The sequence below is a fragment of the Plectropomus leopardus genome, chromosome 6, assembly GCF_008729295.1.
Source record: "Plectropomus leopardus isolate mb chromosome 6, YSFRI_Pleo_2.0, whole genome shotgun sequence".
Taxonomy (NCBI): domain Eukaryota; kingdom Metazoa; phylum Chordata; class Actinopteri; order Perciformes; family Serranidae; genus Plectropomus; species Plectropomus leopardus.
In genome coordinates, this window is record NC_056468.1 from 30,926,769 (window position 1) to 30,946,527 (window position 19,759).

The 19,759-nt window shown below is 38.1% G+C and overlaps 1 protein-coding gene across 2 annotated transcripts in view; it reads right to left on the reverse strand.

Moving 5' to 3' along the window:
- Window positions 1–2,537: 2,537 nt before the first annotated feature.
- nos1 (nitric oxide synthase 1 (neuronal)) overlaps window positions 2,538–19,759 on the reverse strand; it is a 56,564-nt gene continuing 39,342 nt past the window's right edge. For both annotated transcript variants that reach the window (XM_042487596.1, XM_042487595.1), the window contains 12 exons: window positions 18,881–19,055; window positions 17,277–17,415; window positions 15,950–16,028; window positions 15,570–15,763; window positions 14,359–14,528; window positions 10,089–10,299; window positions 9,002–9,089; window positions 7,823–7,944; window positions 7,372–7,520; window positions 6,651–6,845; window positions 4,829–4,947; window positions 2,538–2,885 (listed from right to left, as the gene is read on the reverse strand). In XM_042487596.1, coding sequence (XP_042343530.1) covers window positions 2,870–2,885; window positions 4,829–4,947; window positions 6,651–6,845; window positions 7,372–7,520; window positions 7,823–7,944; window positions 9,002–9,089; window positions 10,089–10,299; window positions 14,359–14,528; window positions 15,570–15,763; window positions 15,950–16,028; window positions 17,277–17,415; window positions 18,881–19,055 — 1,657 coding nt within the window. In that variant the 3' untranslated portion in view covers window positions 2,538–2,869. The remainder of the gene's footprint in view (window positions 2,886–4,828; window positions 4,948–6,650; window positions 6,846–7,371; window positions 7,521–7,822; window positions 7,945–9,001; window positions 9,090–10,088; window positions 10,300–14,358; window positions 14,529–15,569; window positions 15,764–15,949; window positions 16,029–17,276; window positions 17,416–18,880; window positions 19,056–19,759) is intronic.

The following is a 19,759-nucleotide window of genomic DNA, read 5'->3' on the forward strand; positions in this document are numbered from 1 at the left end:
CTACTGAGCAGGTGTCAGGTCACAGTGAAAGGGTGGCGTGTGAGCCAAAGGGTTGTGCACAATCATGCAGAGAGACAAAAGAAAAGAATGAATGTGCTGCATGTAGGCAGAGGCAGAGAGTTAATGTAAGGCAAGAGGCAGAGGAGTTATGATGCTAATAAATGCAAATTTTAAAAGCTCAAGAGCTGTTAGAGGTGACCCGGGCTGCACAGGGTGCTAAAAGATCTTTTTACTTAAGTTTTTTTACAGAAATATATCATTTTTAAGGGAATAGTTTGACAGAGTAAGATAAGAAACTGACGCCCCTATCATGTTGGTACGGTAAATATGATGCAGCAGCCAGGGGCCTTCTCTCAGTGTAAAAAGTAGAAACGGGGGAAACAGCTCGCTTGGATTTCTGCAAATTTAACAAAATCTAACAACCAGAACCTCGGAAGCTCAGTCATAACAGGGTTCCTGCACATTTTCATGGAAAAAAATTCAAACATTTTCCATGAGTTTTCAGGGACTAATACCATTTTCCATAATCATGCAAAACGTATAACACAAACATAACTGTATAGTATAATTTACTTCTGGTGTTAATTATTTTTTTACAGGTGGTCTGTGGACACAAAGCAGTGGAGTTTGCACTGTCTGGGAGTTACAGCCAACAGTTTGGTTGGCCTGTTGAATGACGGGACCTATGAACCACCATTTTTTACTTTCACAGCAGTTGAAGGCAGAGCCTGCGATAAAAAAATAAAAAAAAGGTCCATTAACGCTCAAATTCCACAAACTGGAACTGGGTATATTATGTCTAATGTAAACACATCAATTTTGAAAAAACAAACATTTATAGCAAAAGGTTTTTACAGCACTTTAAACCTGCATCCTCTTTAATGGCCAGTGGGGGCGACCACATTTAGAGTTAAATAGGCAAAAAAAAAAAGCAGGGGACGCTTTAGGTGGTGACCTTGTGATTGATAAGTTGCCACCACGTCGACCTGTCAATCAGGATAGAGGCATAGCCAAGCATATATCGCTGGCACTGTGTACATTTTAATAGCCATGAACTTTTTTTGGAGTGTTGTTTGCGTTCTCAGCATTGAACTTTGATCCTTTCGCAGTGTGTTTCATTGTGTTTTCAGTTCAGCTGGTCCCCTAAAAATGTCTTGATCAGCATTCGATTGTACTAAAACACACTTGAAGGAGTTGACTGCTTTTCTAGTAAGCAGTCTAAAATCAAAGCAAAAATTAGCATCCAAGTAATATTACAGTTAAAGAGAATACAAATGCAACTTTAACCAAGTGCTAGCTGATAACTTAGTGACTTGAAAAATGTATCTGGGAGAGACGTGCAGTCAGGTTGCCAGTACAGGTGGATCTGCATAGTGTCAGTCAGAGAACCCAAAAACAACAAACCAACTGGTGATGTCACTGTGGCTACACCCCCTTCTTCTTATATACAGTTTATGAATGCGACAAAATGTCATCCCGTGATCATCTTAACAAATTAGAACAACCTGAAAACAAACCCAGAGTTGTAAAATCCTATCTCATAGTTTTATACAAGCAGTGTTTTGGCATTTGATTTCTTTAAATTCACAGCTCTGTTACTTAAACTGGATTTCCTAGATTGTATTTCTGGTCTCACTCATACCTGTAACAGCACTGTTTCAACACACGGCTTTCCCCGTCTGAATGCCTGCTAACTGGCTGCTGGCTGTAACATCATATTTACCGTAGAGACATGAGGGTGAATCAATATTTTCACAACTGAGCGCATGAGCGTAATTCCCAAAACACTTGTAAACTGCTGATTAATACTTGGATAATTATCTACAATTCAAGACCTCATTTCCCAGAACAACACACCATTATTATATGGATTGACATATGATCATGATCTTTTTTTTGTTATAGTCAATATGTTAATACCTGGATATTTTATAATCTGAGAGTCCTGAAAGCGTGTTAAAGCACTTTTAATTTGCCATTTATTAAGAGTTTTTTTTTTTTTTTTTAACATGCACTGGTTCAGACTTCTACTTTAGCGGCTGCTCTGCACATTTTTTATGCAGCTGCTGTGGGTTGTGCAAGCCTCAGCTGGGACACATAACATTATGATGTTTGGGAGAGAATGGACAGGCCACTAAAAAGAGAGCTGGCACAGAGGCTGATGCATTTTGATGGACTGCCAGTGAAGAGCTAGATAATATGTTAGTTGAGGCTGTGACAGAATCGCTGTTTTCATAATTCAGGGTGACCTGTCAGAACGCCAAATGTGCTTGCAAAAAAAATCTATCAGTGTTTCTATCTGCATGCCTGTACATCTTTCAATTATCTCTGCCCTTTGGAACTTTTCCTAAAACTACAGCGTTTGATTAAAAAACAAAAAACAGACCGAATAGATCTGACCAGCCCTGATTCTTTCCCGAAATGTAAGGTCGACTTAATTCATACTTCAGAAATGTCTGTGAGTTTGTTATCAACGCCACCTCATAAATATAAAACCTCAATAAAAGCCTTTTTAACTGTAACAACAACACAGAGTATAGTATATTTCTTGAGTATATTCTTGTATTGGTCATGCATTCACAATGAGGCAGGTCATTACACTAGGTGCACACATTATGAATCAAAAATGATCAATTTTATAGTTTTTGGAAGTATCAACGAGCAAAACATATTCTCAGAGAACAGAACATTTCCAACTTGCTACAGACGAAATTGCAGAGCCCAACAGAAACATTAAAGTGGTATAAAAAAAAGAAGAAAGAAATCCATTGGGTTTTTTTTTAGTAGTAGAAAAATTGGCACAGTATTTTTTAACCAGCGTTGCTGTGTCCTCCAGACTGGTTGTCAGAAAGCCCCTCAATTCACAGACCTACGAGCAGAAAACCCTGAGAGAGAGAAAAGACAGAGGGAGAGACAGAGATACAGACAGAGAGAGCAACAGAGACATGGAGATAGAGATGTTACAGTCATTACTCATCCAGCCAACAGGGGCTTTGATGGCCAAATGTGAAATTCAAGTGACAATCCACACAGGAGCCATCGTCTGTGATGCATTATGTTGGTACTTAATGAGCCATAGTGAATATGTAGGGCCCTTGTTTTGCTCTCATGGCAAGGGTGTATGAAGTGTCTAATCTTCAATGTGCACAAGTGACGACAGAAACAAAAACAGAAATGGAACAGACCCGCTTGCTTTTGCTCTAATCCTGTTATTTTAAAGATCCCTCTCCACGGGTTTCCATGGTTACCCACTGTGTTTTTATCTTAAACAAGGGGTGATAACACATCGGCAACAACTACAGGTTGCAGATTGGAGTTACTTATACAGTCGTCTCTTGGAGATGGAGCTGCTATAGTAATCTCAGCTGCTGAGATGAATCTAAAAGGGGGCTGTGCCAAAAACACTGCTCTCTAAAATACGAGCTAACCAGCTGGCAAATCTGAGCGGCAAAGAAGATGAATAAATAAGAAAACACATCATAGAGTTTAAGTATCCCACGCAGATCAGCCGCGCTGCAAATAAGTTAAGTGAATGATTGAGGTTTTATGGGTTTGTGCACAAACTAGACATTACCATACCTCCAAAAATCAGAGACAAATAGTCAAACGATGAAGGAGGGAGTACAGTCATGTATGAATGAATGTTTCTAGTTTTATGTGATGAATGAGGTGCAATTTAAATTTTTTAAATAACAGAAATGTGATTCATGACTTTGAGTCAGCAGGTTACCTAAATAGCTTACCAAATTAGCAAAGGTTTCAGGCCTGAAATGAAAAAGGCAGCCACTGGCTAGGTTGCCGTTTAAATGCTCAGCAGGAGATTTTATTCACATCTGCAATCTTAAAACTATTGCTACAAAGACAGAAAACCCTGTAAAAATTGAAGAATCATTGGACCAAAAAATAAGACAGTATCAGTGTCCTCTACAAAAGCAAAAGCCAACAGCAAACTAACTATAATTTAGGGTTGCCCTCTGAAAGTCTAAAGACCTCTCAGTCGACTGAGAGTCCTTCACGTGGACAAAATTTCAAAACTTTTTAGGACTTGCCAAGAACCCAGAACAACATATTTTTTCTTGCTCCACATGTTCGGCATTCTATCCTACATATCAGTTTCAAACTCGATTCAAAAATAATTTCACCTATCAGCTGGCTTCATCTATCTAAATGAAGGAAAAGGTGCAAACGAAACGTCACACATTGAAAAATGCGCTTATTTAGGTCAACAGCTACAGAAAATACATTTGCTGTTATGCTACATTATGTGGAAGGTTATCCACGGAAGATTACTGTAACAATTTTATTTAACTTAACAAAGCCCATTACTTTTCAAAAACTTACAATTATTTTATACTAATTTCATGACTTTTCCAGGACTGGAAGATGTGGCTGTGATATTTCATGACTTTTCCAGGTTTTTCATGACCGTGGGGACCCTGAATGTATTCCTTGACCAACATTTCATGGCGATGTATCTCAAGAACTAATACTAGCATTTTATTAGAAAACTGTTTCTGGTTTTCTGACCTTTGCTTCAACACAATCATACAAAATATCTGTTTGTAGGCAAGAAATGTCAAAATCTGCTAAGCAGGTTACTATAAAATTTACTGTGGTTATATTTGTGCCATGCAAAAACCAAAAATATAAACACTGTACGCAAGATATCTATTAGTCTAAGAATATTGCCATGAAATTTAAGTACAGCTCTGTTTCGTACATAAACGGGATAGTGACCTTTTATAATCTCAATCCGAAATTAAGAAAAACTGTAAAGGGATAGCACTCTTCAGAAAATTCTGGAGATGAAATGACACAAACCACTTACTCATCTGAGTCCTTTTTGCTCTCCTCAATGTAGGCAATGGACTCTGAACGAAGCCGGTTGGTGACCTCATAAGTACGCAGGGTGACACCAAAGATGTCCTCGTGGTAGCGGTTCTCATCCTGGGTTTGATGGGATGGTGAAGGTAGAGAAAATGTGAGATGGACATTATTTTTATTATATTATTGTTATTTAATGCTCCAGATAAGTTTGTACAAGTAAATATGTAAAAATACTTGTTTAACATGGTTTTCCCCACATAAAAAAGTAAATAAAAACTTTTGAGAAGGGGCTGGAAGTAGATCTACTCCTTCACCCTATTTGAAAAATTTTGGATCTGATCTTGCGCCTTGCTCACCACCGCTGCTTGTGCAATGTTGAGCAGTTAAAGGGTGGTGCACATCAAGATGGCTGATGTTAGTGTTAGAGGAAACATGGGAGAGATTCAGCCACACATGCTTGACTGTCAGTCAGACAGTAGACTGTTAAAAAGGTCAAAAACTTTTCATTGGAGGGGATCTGTAACAGTAAATGACAGCCTCATTTGAAAGAAACAATGAAATAAGCAAATACATATCTGAAACTTAGAAACAGCCAGAGCTGCCTTCTTCTGTAAAAGCACGCAGTTTAAATTCCATGATGGTTTCAGACTAATTCTTATTTCAGTAAGGTCTTACGCTGATAGCACTGAGAAATATTACTTCTTTTTTTATTTTCTTGTCTTTCCAGCTTTCCTTTTCATGCACATTCTTTTGGTTTGTGTATTTAAGATCATCTTACATCGTAGAATGATGAGATGATTAAACATGTACATGAAGAGACATACTGACTGTGTTTACATGCCTGAGGTTGTTGGATTTGACGAGTCACTGAACAGGACTGAAAAACAGCTCTTCAGTTCATTTGTATTCTTCACAGGTAAGTGTGCTAATAGTGGCCTTGGTGACACGTGTCACTCTTCTATTTATAGCCTTTTTTACCCTTGAGTTCACAAATGAAAACAAGCCAGTGGGGGGGTTATTTAACCTTCAGTTTAGTGGGAAATTCTGACTCAACACGCCTTCTGTTTGTCAGCTTCATGCTTAGCACACAGCTACATACGTTCGTGCGAAGAGGCTGCCCTGTAGAACCCCGCCTGCTCAACTGGATGTTGATCGCATTGCTCAAGGGCACTTTTGCAATGATGGAGAGCACTTCCGATTTTCTATTTTTACAGCTCATCTAGGATTCAAACTTGTGACCCCTCTCTTCTCTGACGCCACCATCACATTGAGCTGCTCAGTAGGGTTTAATCCTTTGACACCTGAGGCGACATCACTTTTCTTGTCCTGCTCTCAGAGGCCTTTCAGTAGTATTGAAACCTTTGAGCCAGGAGCAAATGGTTTGATTTTTTAAAAAACATGGGGATAAAAAGGCAATGAGCAATTTGGTAATTAATCATTCACAAATGACAAATTACAATAAATGATTAGGTTAAAAAAATATTTTAAAAAGCTAGGGAAAAATGTCGAGGGAAAAAATATATTTACAGTGATCATAATTACATATATAAATTATATTACAAAATTATTATAATTTTTAAGCAGCTTTTCCAGGCCATTTCCTTTTTTTATTATTATTTCTCCCTCTCCTTTTTTATTTGACAAATTTTCATTTTTTAACCAATTTCTTAAGTACATTTTTACCAATTTCTTTCAATTTTTTGTCTCTGATTTCCTTCTTCACATATTTTTGCTAAATTTGCTCAGGTTTCAAAGGGTTAACAACAATAAACATCATGGTGATGGTGTAGCACACTGAACTGCGCTGTTTTCCTCTTTCTTACCCGCAGCTTGCTGATGAAGAAGCCAGCATCCTCCAGGGTCATGTTGGCCTGCTGCTTGATGATTTGCTGGACAGTCTTGAGAACATCTCCAGCCATCGTAACATCCCCACACACGTAGATGTGTCCTCCCTCCTCCTTCAGGCACTGGTACACCGTCTCTGACAGCTGCTCGCGCAGTACATCCTGTACATATTTCTGACAGAGCAGCAGAGGAGGAATGATGAGTGTGCACAAAGAAGTCAAGTGTGAAAAAAGTAAGAAACAATGTGAAAAAAACAGGAGACCACTGACAGATAGGGAATAAAGTGAAATTAATTAAAATTTGAAAACTGCAGGCTGGAAGGCTAATATCTATATATATGGAAATTATTTTTTCTACACTCTGTTTCTTGAATATTTTGAGCTTTTATACTCAGTTATTGAACATCATTGCTGTAAGAACCAGACAGCAAATGAAGCAGAGACTTTTTTTTACATGCTCAAAATAAATATCAATTTCAGTTTCAATATTGCTGGCTGAAGCTAGCACAGTGACATAAAAATTGTCAAATGGAAACACATGATGTCAACTGAAGTAAGCGTGCTCCAGAATACAGCCACACAGCAGTTTTAATTCAGATGTTTTACAACGCTATGATTTTATCTCAAGCCCAAACAGCTCTCCAGAGAGATTTGTGAAAAGCTGACTCATCCAGAGCCATGGACAGTTTCGCGCTGGTACCTTTGGTTTGCCGGGTTCTCTGGAATAGGCCGTGTAGAGCTCCTTGAACGCTTCTTTGTTCTTGGCCTGGATGGTCTCCTCTTTGTAGATGTGGTCCATCTCAGACTGCCGACAGCCGAACACCAGGATCATGGGGTATGCCTCAATTCCTGACAGATGACAAGCAGAGTTACTTTGTTGCTCTGAAAGGTTTTGTAGAAGTGACACTCTGCCGTTTTGTATCCTATCTAAATCTCTCACAGTTATTCGATCTGAAATACATTATTACAAAGAGGTGCATGAGACAGCATTTTGCCTGATAGAGTACATTTAGCAGCTTGTCCTGGATATTCTTATCATCAGCAAATTGAATATTCTGCTGCGGGTTCATGTGCAGCTGTGAAAATCCACCGCAAAGCCCCTCAATAAGGTAGTAATAAATACCTTTCTAGGGAATGAGGAAAAAACTTACCGTTGTGTTCAAGGTCGTATAGTCTCTGTTGCCAGAAGCTTCTGAACGGGGCGATACCTGTTCCCGGACCCACCAGGATGCAAGGTGCTTGGTTGTCTTTGGGAAGTTGGAATGATGGTGCACTAAAACAATGCATCAGACAAAAAAAACATATTAAGTAAAAATGTCCTTAAAGTGACCACAAAACTTGTAAATTCACTTAAAGTGATAGTTTCACATTTTGGGAAACATGTTTTTTTGTTTTCTTGTCAAGAGTTAGACTAGAAGATTAACATCATTCCAATGTAGACTAGTCACAATTTCATTTTCAATTAAAACTTGAAACTAGTGATTTCCTGATTGGATCAGACAGATCAGTATTAGGCCCCTAGCACACATTTTTTAATTGATTGGGATCCTTTTATTTGAGCACGCACTTTCCATGATCCTTCGTTTACGTCCGCCAGGTTTTATTGTAATGCTGCTACTCCAATAAGTAGAAACTATTTTTATTTTCATGTTCAACTTGAGCTGCTGCACCACTTAAAGTGGAAATTAAATTTCTGTAACAATACTTTGAAGTGGAGTTGTGATTTTATTACTCATTTATAGTATTCTGTACTTTTATTACAATGCTACATGAAGTGGATCTGAGAGCAATTTCTGAAGACACATTTTAGTTTGTTTAATTTTTTATTTTGTTGGAAAAACAAATGCTGCACTAAGTGGATTTAAGAGCAATTTCTAAAGTTATTTTAGTTTGTTTACTTGGTTATTTTATTTAAAAGGAAAAAGGCTGCACAGTGGAATTGTGATAATAACCATAAAAAAGTTTAGTTGCTTGCTTTGTTATTTAAAAAAGAAGATATTTTTTCTTGCATTGCACTGCACAGCTACTAAACTGTCAAAGTACTGTTTAAAGTACTTGAAGTGTGCATTGTACAGCTATATATTATCCAAGTAAATAATTTGTACTTGAAACCTTTTTTGTGGAAATGTGTACGTTTTTTAATGAGTAGGTGTAAAAGTGTGTAAAAAGGAAATGTGTGATTCTCCATCCAGCCCCATATTTATTTCATTACCTAGATAGGTTGTAGATGTGGCAGATTAATTTCATTTTTAGTTCATTTCCATATAATGTCAAGCTTTTCTTTTAACATGCAAAAATACCATAATTCCTCGGAAAGACATGATTTTTACCTTCGGACAAAACACGGCACCATCTCTCCCTTTTCTATCCTGTTGAGCCACGACGAACACACTCCGTGGTGGATAGGTCCTGCTCCATCTGAAAGAGACGATTATTACCAAGTGAGCACTTTACCTTTTTCTCACCAGCTCCCACTCTCTTTAAGTGCACAAACTAACAGGAGAAGAGTGGCCCTCACATGTTTTCCAAGGCCTGTTTCTCTCCCTCTCTCTCTCTCTCTCTCTAAAGGGAAATTACAGTAATTCAACTGTTGCCTTTACAGTCATAGTAATATGTTTGCACAAGTACGCATTACATGTGAGAGAGAAAATAGAAGCCTTGGCATCTGGTTAATGTTTGCTGACTACTCGACAGGCTGGGAGTAAAGATGCTAATTGGAAAGCTGGAGATATAAGAGCTGTGTGATATACTATACACCAACACTCACAGAAACCTAAATAACTAATGCATTTTACATACTGTTACACAGACTGATATACCTGCGGTGTTTTCTCCCATTTGTGTTTGTGTCCATATCTCTAAATAGAATCTGTGTGCAGATACAGAATCTTCCCGAGGTGTTTCTAAATCTACGTTTCTTGTAATTACAGTCGTGGTCTGGTTGCCCTGTGAAGCAGACTGGCTTTCCAAGATAACTTCCAATCAATTTTCTTTGAGCCATCGGAGGGTTCTCAGAGAGGCTGAGTCATTTGACTTTTCGAGTCTTTGCAGCAACCTTGAAAGAGCCACAGCACAGTGCCTTTTATCCATGGCATAAACTGACCTGAAGCAAAATATATATACAGGATATGCACTTTTTGGAGCAATAACTTGCTGCTAAATACAGTTTACTAGAAACCACAGGGTATAATTGAGTTTATTTTTTTAAGAAATGTCAAGGAATTGGCTATATGAAAAGAAAAAGAAAAAGAGACCGATTTAAGATTCCCAAAAGCCTTGAAAAAAAGAGCATTAAAGTTCATCCTCACATTCTGCAGAAGAAAAGCACCTGCCACTAAACCCACGCAGCACTGAAAGCCTTGAAGAGACACTAGATAATGCTAGAAAAGAGCCCAAAAATGAGCAGCGGGTCCTCACCTCGGGCACGGTAAGAGACCACAGCGACGGTGAGGTGGATCTCTCCTGGATGCATGTCTGGAGAGGAGCTGATGGAGTAGTAGCGAGGCTGCAGCAGGGGCAGCTGAGTGAGCAGCAGCGTGGAGGGCATCTGGATGGAGGGGAACTCCTCCAGCACCTCCACCAGTGTCGGATTGTTGTACCACTTCCACTCCTCATACTCCTGCAAGCCCTAAGATGTCACAGAGAAAGACAAAAAGGGAAAAAAAAAATACAGGTTGATATTTATTGGATTTAATTTGTCTTGATAAGTTGAATTTTTGTTGTCTAAATTAACCCTCTGAATCCTGGATTTATATCACTTTTGTTGTGGTGCATTCAGACACCTTCTACAAATATTTAAACCTTTGAACCGTAAAGCAAATTTGATTGATTTGATTTCTTTCAAAAACATGGGGAAAGAGTAACTTGCCATGAAATGTCCCACAAATTGCAAGAAATTAGTGGATTTAGAAAATAATTTTTCAAAAAAATTTTTCAGACCATTCCCTTGATTTTTTTTTTGTCTTACTTTCCCATTTAGTGGTTATTGCTTGTTTTATTTAATTGTTTTTATTAATTTGCCAATTCTCAGGTAATTTTATGTACTTTTTACTAAGTTTCTTGCCAATTACTGGGTCATTTTTTGCTAAAAGTTGTTTTTAGCCTTTTTCCAATGTTTTGAAAGAAATCAAGCCAGTTTGCCCAAATATTAAAGGTTTAAAGGTTTACTATGCAGGAAATGTTGGCTGTTGTGGACAGGATTGATAGCGAAAGTGAAAGCCAACCCCAGCTTTGTTGCTGTTTGCATTTTTTTGGCACTGTGTGTGCCAAGGCTACTAGAGTTTAAGGAAGGTTAGATTCAAGTCTTTTGAAGACTTTTTTATTACCACTTAAAATGAAATTTAATTCCATTTTTACTGTAACCAAAACTGAAGGACAACTTTGTCCAACTGTTCATTACAGCATAGTACATGACATTTTTAACTAGTGAAAAAGTTAAAATTACCTATTTCAAGTGTTGAAAATTTTTTTTTAAAGTGCAATACATGGAAGATAATGAACATCTTATATTACAATATTCTATTTGGTTTACCAAGCAAGGTGTGGAATATTTGGCATTTGTTGGCCAGTTCTCTCTGAGACTTTACGTTTTTCTCTCTTCATGTGAGATTCCACTGCCTGGATTCCCATCATGACCATTTTAAGATGATTTTGGTAAAATATTTCACAAAAAAAGAGGTTGCCAATTATTTTAAGATTTTATAATGTAATGTCAGACAAAGGACGCATAAAATTGTATTTTCCATGTCTGAGCATTTTTTGACTTTTGAAAGATTAATTTAACTCTTTAGCCTGGACGACTTGTGCTGGCTTCAGACACCTTCAGAATTATTTAAAACTTTGAAATCTGAGCTAATTTAAAAACATGGGCAAAAAGTCAATAAACAACTTGACAAGAGCTGTTCTGCAAATTGCAAGAAATTTGTAGATTACAAAAATTATTTTTCAAATAAGCTTGGGAAAAACGTCCAATACATAATATTTATTATTATCACAATTATATATTTAAAATTAGTTTACATATGTTTTTTTCCTTACTTTTCAGGTAATTTCTTTTATTTATACATTTTTTTGCTTGCTCTTTACCTACATTTTTAAAAAACATCAAGCCAATTGCTCATGTCTTAAAGGTTTACGTTATTTTAATACCAACTAAGGCCTTATTTTTAGATTAATGAATTCAGTGGCTTTTAAGACTCTTTAATGATCCACCAGAATCCTGCTCTGGGGTTTTCTTAGCTTCCTCTTGAATGCTTGCTGCTTACTATCCAGCATCTGGTCGCTTCCTTTTTATAAAGTCCCGACCTCACCTGCACGCTGTGCCCAGGAACATCCCACATAAAGAAATATAAAAATAAAACAAGAAAATACAGGCAGAGAGCAGAGTCTCTGCAGAGAAATACACAGACACACACTTCTCGTGGGTCCAAAGTGATGCCTAAAGAGGGATTAGAGAGAAACCAAAGTAACTGCCACGATAACAGAAAGAACATAGAGGATGGTTTCCTCTTTTAGATCTGTAAACATTTCAGACTCGAGAGCAGGAGGCAGCCACAAGCAGTGCCATTCACCATTCACTGCCCAACTGTTTTTGTGTGTCATCACTGACATTTAGATGTGATGAATTTAGAGCGCTGCCACTCGGCTAAAAACCTTTGATATGTTCCCAACATCTCCTTTGTTCTCGAGCTGCTAATGAGCGACACAGTGCCCATTACGAAGCCTTGTGTGGTTCCATTCTGAGCCTGAAGCACCGTATGAAGCCCTGTATGTACAATTAGCAAAATTCTAGCAGCAAAAGTACTTTTGGGCTTGGGTTTTTCAACCTTAATATGCAGATGGGATTGTGGGACTTTGAGACTGATATAGTTCATTTATTTGAGCAGTTGGAAAATGTTGGCACTGTGCAATCCTGCAGATCATGGATACATTACATTTTTTCATTGTTCGTATGTATCTTATCAGTGTTTCTAAAGTGACATGTATATGAGGCGACTTTGTCATCGGGACGTTGAGGGGATGAGGGATAGTGTGACACCAAGTAGCAGACTTCTGTTCTAGACCTATAAACAAACTGGTTGTTATTCAGAAACCATTGTTTTATAGAGCATCTGCAGCATTTCCAGCCATGTTTGTGCCACTACAATGGAGTGTTTGTTAGTGACATATTAGTGGCATTTCGAGCAGCGATTGTGCAACCAAAATGTTTTTTTAACAAGACATTGGCTGTATTTCTAGCGGCAACAGTGCCACCAAACCATAGATTTTAGTTTGCCATCTTTAGCATTTCCAGCAGTGATTGTGTACAAAAACTGTTTTTTTAAGCAAAACATTGGCAGAATTTCCAGCAGTGGTTGTGCCATTAAAACCGTGTTTATTAGCAAGACATATGCAGCATTTCCAGCTGCGATTTTGCCACCAAAACGGGGTGTTTTTTTGGCAAATCAGCAGCATTTTGAGCAGTGACTGTGCCACCAAAATTGGCTGTGTTTAAGTGAGACATTGGCTGCACGTCCAACCAGGCTTGTGCCACCAAAACCAGCTGTCTTTTATCAAGACTTCAATGGCATTTCCAGTTGCGATACCACCAAGTGTTTAAGCGAAATACTGATGGCATTTCCAGCTCTTGCTGTGACATCAAAACAGGGTGCTTTTAAGTAAGACACTGGTGATACTTCCAGTAGTGATTGTGTCGAAAAAGCCAATTATTTTTAGCAAGACATTTCATGGTATTTCCAGCGCTGATTGTTCCAATATAACGAGGTATTTGAAGCCAAAACAAAATCTTTTCCTAACAGTAACAAAGTGATTTTTATGCCTAAACATAACCACTTGAAAGCATCATTGAAATGTTCCAACATACCCGTACATGATAATGTGCAAATGTGTATCAGTGTTTTGCAGAAATGAACAATGATATTGAAATTAATGAACTTGCAATCAAATTTTGTCTGATCAATTCCATCTTTCATGCAAAACAGACAACAATAAAACAAACACGACAGCCTGACTTGTCTCTAATACTTGTTAAAAGAGGAAAGATGATTCCAGAAACCCTGCTTTGGTCCTGATGTGAGCTTGATATTTAGGGCATTTAAAAATAAGGATGATCTGCAGTGCTGAATCTACTGTACTGTTTCTTTTTCTGAATTCAGAAGCCTTCCATCTTTTCCTCTTGCAGTGGTGACAATGATTCGATGTATAAGCGTATGAGTCACTGCTTGGCCTCAGCCAGCCTTTTCCACACATTGACAAAAATGGAGAGTGAATTGTGGGAGGCACTGCAAGGGGGAATGGCTCCGGGTTAGAACGATCAACAGCTTTAATTTGGCGCCAGCTCACCCCTGCTGTACATATTTCCGTCAGTGCAAAGTGCATCAAATCGGCTTTCAGACATATCTCCTATATTTTGATGGCAAACATGATGGTTGTGTTGGTTATTGTTGACAAGGAGACTTTTTTAAGAACCCGTACATCAAAAAGAGTTCTAATAAAAAGTGTACAGATCTGGCTCTAAAAAAGAAAAAACAAAAACAAAGAGTGTATTTTTGGAAGGCCTACGCACATACAGTCCATTGCAAATCCCTTATGTGTCTGCCGAGCACTGAGCTGAGCACTCAGTGCAGCAGCAACTCAATCATTCTAAAGGTCAGTGTTACTGGTAACACCCAACACTAAGTGAATTTACCTTACTGAGGATCTCTAGTTTCTTTTTCTGCTTGTCATTGGTTGCCAGAGCAGCAAACTGCTGCAGTAGCACCGGGCTCGGTGGGGTGGTGATGTCCAGGAAGTACTGGAAGGCCTGGTAGATGGTGCAGGGAGGGATACGAGTCTCATTTGTCCAGTTACTAATTACACCTGCAGACAACAAGAGAGGTAAAGCTGCATTAATTCATTTTCTATACTAACAGTGGATCATGTGAAAGAGCGCGGCTGGTGATAAACCAATAGATAATTAGTCAGATGGTACCAGCAACTGGGTGTCTGTAGCCAACAAGGCTATTTGCACCAGTGGTGTGGTTATTTACTCCTGGGTGTCCTAGCAACATCAAAATATGATACTTAGCATAAACAGTTTTATTCAGCTGTTCTGCTAAAGTTGATGTAGCTTTATACATCCTAAAAATTGAAAATAATAAGTCAGTCAAATCTATAAGCAAGCAAACAATAGGCGAGTTTCCATTACAGATTTGCACAAAACTGAAGCGATATTTTTGAAATGTCCATAAAACACAATTGCAAGATGACTGTGTTTCCACTGAGTGATAACTTCTCCTCTGGCGTTAACATGCAAAATTTCTAATATATATACTTTAATATATATATATATATATATACATATATACATGCATATATATATACATATATATACATATATATACACACACACATATATATAACACACACACACATATATATATATACATACAGTTACATGTCTTCATGGTTTTGGACCTTTTTTTTAAACATCTTTAAAGCAGCTTGTGTACATTTGTATGTGTGTATAAACAGTTTGTAAATACTGAATGATTTGTTCATGTGTAATTTAATATCCTTATATGAGGTTGAGCATAATGTTATACTGTGTTCTCAAAATTCACCCATTGGTAAAGCAATTTTAGATGCTTTACAGGATGAATTCTGATTTTTGACTCTTATGTTGCTTCACAGTAATAGTGAAAATCATACGTCAGCCAGTGTCACCACAACTGTTTGCCAGTACGCAGCTTCACTGAAACATTTCTGGGCACGGATACCTCGCTGAAGTGTGACCTCATGTTGTCTGCTGAGGCAAGAGAGACTGTTTTCTTATTCATGTTTTCATTTTGACATCCTGCCCAGATTCAAACGCCTACCACATTCGTAAAGTAGCGTGACGTTGCTAATAGCATCACCCACCTAGGGCAGTGTTCCTCTCCTCCAGAAACTCCACTTTCACAATTTGATTGACAGGTGGAGCATCCTCCAGTTTATCGATGAGAGCTGTCACCAGGTCCTCATGGTTGCCAGGGAAGATGCCCAGATGGTCACCGGGATGGTAGCTCAGCCTGTCGTGGTTGTTTGTGTGGAGCCGCACAAATATGGTGGAGCGACTGTAAAAGAGATCAGAGATTTAGGGAACAATGTTGCACCATTTTCAGTCTGTTCCATTTAGCTCACACACCCAAGTAAACACCTAAAAAGTGCATCAGATAAATTAAACATAATTTGACAGGTTTATTAAAGCAGACACTTATGTGACTTAATATTTCCCTGTTTCATAGTTGGTAAGTACTTACTTGGATTTGGGACTTTGCAAGTTTTGAGATTCTAGCATCTTTGCTCCATAAACCCTCTTCTTGTGAATACTGTACAATGCTGTTGGCAGACAGGAACAAAATAACATACATTTACATTATTTAGGGATCAATCTGACATAATCATTTCATCTATAGATATAACTTGCTTTTATTAAAGGAACAGTTCAACATTTTTGAAAATATGCTTATCTGATTTCTTTAATATGTCTCACATATCTGTCTTTTTTTTTGTGCATGAACACGCTTTAAGAGCATGTTCACTGAATGAAGGGCTGCACCCGGCTCAGAATTATGTCAGTCAAATAGGATTTGGCTGTTCAATTCAAATATTATTTTGTTTACAAAGTTTGTTTGTTGTTTGTTTTGAACTGGTCCCACAGGACGTTCAGTGTGACAGCAGCATTCAGTCTCAGTCTGCTAAAGGTCTCCAAATGATGTTTCAAATCTCTGAATTTCAAGGGGCAGCCCTAAATTGACTGTACTCTTATTGATGGTGAATGATGAACTGAAAGCATCAGTTTGAAACTTAAAACTTAAACTTGAGCGTTGTTCACTCTCAAGATGATTAAGAACTGTTATTTTATGGCACTCAAGAATATGCAGGACTATACTGCATGGCTACTGCCAATGGTACTTCAGACAACGCAGCTACAAGTACTGCTGAAATCAGTTCATATGAATATTTGAAGGACAATCAGTGCATATTCAAATGGAAAAAAATCTCATGTTTATATGCAAATTGTGCCCCATAGCACTGAAAAATTGAGTTTGAACATCAGCCACATCGACAACAAATATGAAACAATACCAGCTTTAGCTTCCAACAAGTCTTGATCACAAGATTTTATCTTATCAAATACAAAACGGAAGATGCAAACTTCATGTCATTCATTTTTGGGGACTTTAAACTCAGTTCATAATTCAAAATGTGAACTATGAATGGGAGCTGAATCATTTTATTCCGTGCAAACTGATATTTGAGGTGGCTCTTGTGAAGTGTGCAACAACAACGTCTATTATATTGCCCACTCTATGTATATGTCACTCTGTATATTCCTAATAACTGAAAGACCTCTCTATATGATGCAATACAGTTCAGCAGTTCAGTTCCCCATCCTCGAAAATGACCAAATGTCAGCTCCAGGTGACATAATGAATGAGTCACTGCTCTTGATCATTAACCTTACTACCCCTCCACTGATATTATGGTCACTTCGTGCTGCAGTGCATATTAGCACATATTCACCACCCCCCACATCAAAACACCACTGACGGTTCATCTCTCGGCAGCATTATTATCGTTTACCGTCTGTGAGGGCCGGGGCCTCGGCTGTGTACGTCAGGCGGAACTTGCTCTTCTTCCAGCTGCGGTCATTGCTGATCAGGGAGTCGTTGGCCTTCTCGATGTTCACATCATCGCCAACACAGAACACGTCACAGGCAGCCTTGACATGCAACAAAACAACCACAGGGAGAGAACATGACCATTATTCAGAGCGAATCTCCACACTTACACTGGAATAACAAAAGATCTGAGAAATGACTTCTTGCACTCGGAGCAGAGCTGCCTCCATCATCTCAAGGTCACGTACGGCCAAACACCCTCTATATGTAGGATTGTTTACAGTGGTGGAAAGTTACTAAGTACATTTACTGAAGTACTGTACTTAAATGTCCAGTGTGTAGGATTTAAGTGGATATATTAGCAGAAATGAAATATAATAAGTATCTTTTCTTTAGTCTATAATCAACTGAAAACAGGAATCGTTGTGTTGTAATTATGTTTGAATATGACATTTATATCTGTGTGGGGGGTGGTACTCATCCACGGAGATCACATGTTGCACCGCCATGTTTCTACAGTAGGCTAGAACAAACAAACCAAACACGGACTCTAGATAGGGACATTTGCGTTAACATGTTGGCCATTGCAGTTATCAGCCCGAGTGTCAGAAAAACACTGAATTTTTTAGGTGAAACAGCTTTATTCAGTGTTTTTGCCGGATTAAATCACCAGAGTTGTTTGTTTTGAAGAGGAGGAGACCTATGCTGATAATTCACCTCCAGCTAAAAACCTCCCGACAATCTAGTTCTTAAGTTGTGCGAGAATAATAGTGAGTGCACTTTAGCAAAGGCCGGGTTAGTGGCCTGTTTCCAACATGCTGAACAGTATCAATGAAACACTGATTTGTAACATGAAAATGCTTTATTCAGTGTTTTTACCGGTTTTAATCAATGGGTCCGTTTGTTTTGTAGAAGTTTCAGCTGGTTGCAATCTGAATTTTTTACCACTAGATATCACTAAATCCCCCTAAATCTTACACACTGTTCCTTTTATAGAAATTTTGACAAGCTTATACTTAACCTGAGTTTTTCCATATTATGTTACTTTATGCCTCTATTCCTTTTCTGAGAGAATTATTGTGCTATTTACTCCAATAAATTCATTAGCAGCAACATTATTTATCAATGATTATAATCCAACAATATAATAAAAAATATTCTAAAGTGACTTTTTTTCTATAATTAATGCTTTTACTCTTGGTATTTTATGTAAATGTTGATGCTAGTACATTTGTACTTTTTCTTAAGAAATATTTTGAATGCAGGACCTTTACTTGTACTTGTTATCTACATTGAGGCATTGCTACTTTTACCTCAGTAAATGATCTGTGTATTTTCTCTGGTTTTGAAGAGGTGAAAGGGCTTCCTGATTTGATTTATCCTGTTGTGGTTTCACAGAGAACAGGGGACCATATTAGTATCAAAACCATGCCTTAACAAATAATTCATATGCCAATCATTAATTTAAACTGTGTGCGTGGTGTACCCATTCCAAGCAAAACACACTATTTTGATTGACAAAGTTAACTAAAGGGGACTCAAAGGGCCTCGGCACTAGAAACAGACCTTGAAAACCTTCTTGGCCCAGGTTCTGAATGACTCCTCCTGGCCACACAGCTCATCTCCTTCCCCCATGCGTAGGATGCGCTCCCCTCCCAGCTCTTCAAACAGCGTGTCCACAGCGTGGGCAAAGGCGCAGAAGTGTGGGTAGGCCCTGGAGCCAAGGCCAAACACTGAGAACCTTTAACAGAGACACAAACACACACATGTGAGGAAAAAGACAGATAGAGAGGCAGGTAGTGTTAAAAAAGCAAAGCATCAACAGAAGATATTGTATATATAGATAATCTTCTTTTTAGGTTTTATTTCTGAATGTACAAATGAAAATCTGACAGTACAACAATACCTCATGCAACCCATCAAGCTCTTTTAAAAAGCCTGCAAGAGAACTGGCAAGAAACAAAAAACAGAAAAAACAAGAAAAGGAAGAATACAACATCAACACCCGCAAAACAAATAAAGAACAAACAAATAGATAAATAATAATTGAAATTAAGACTGTAAACAAATAAATAAATAAAGAGGGGGGGTAGTTTTATAGATCGCAAACTTGCCATTTTACTATAGCAGGTCAATATATGCGCATAATAACTCCAGTCCAAAACCTTTGGACAGTAACATTTCCCATATTATATGTAAATATGACCCTCTGCTAGACGAGCATTTCCAACAAGTGCTGTCAGTCCTTATCCCGACCCTCCACATCTCGCCGGGAGTCCAGTGATACCTGCGTTAGTTTTAGTGAGGCAATTTTACTTTTAGTTAGTTTTGTGAGGCAATTTTGGAGACTGACTGAGCTCTTCTCCAGACGTCGTTCCATTCCTCATTTGTTATATTACTTTTTAGATCTATGGCCAAAGCCCTTTTCAGAGCTGGACAATTGGA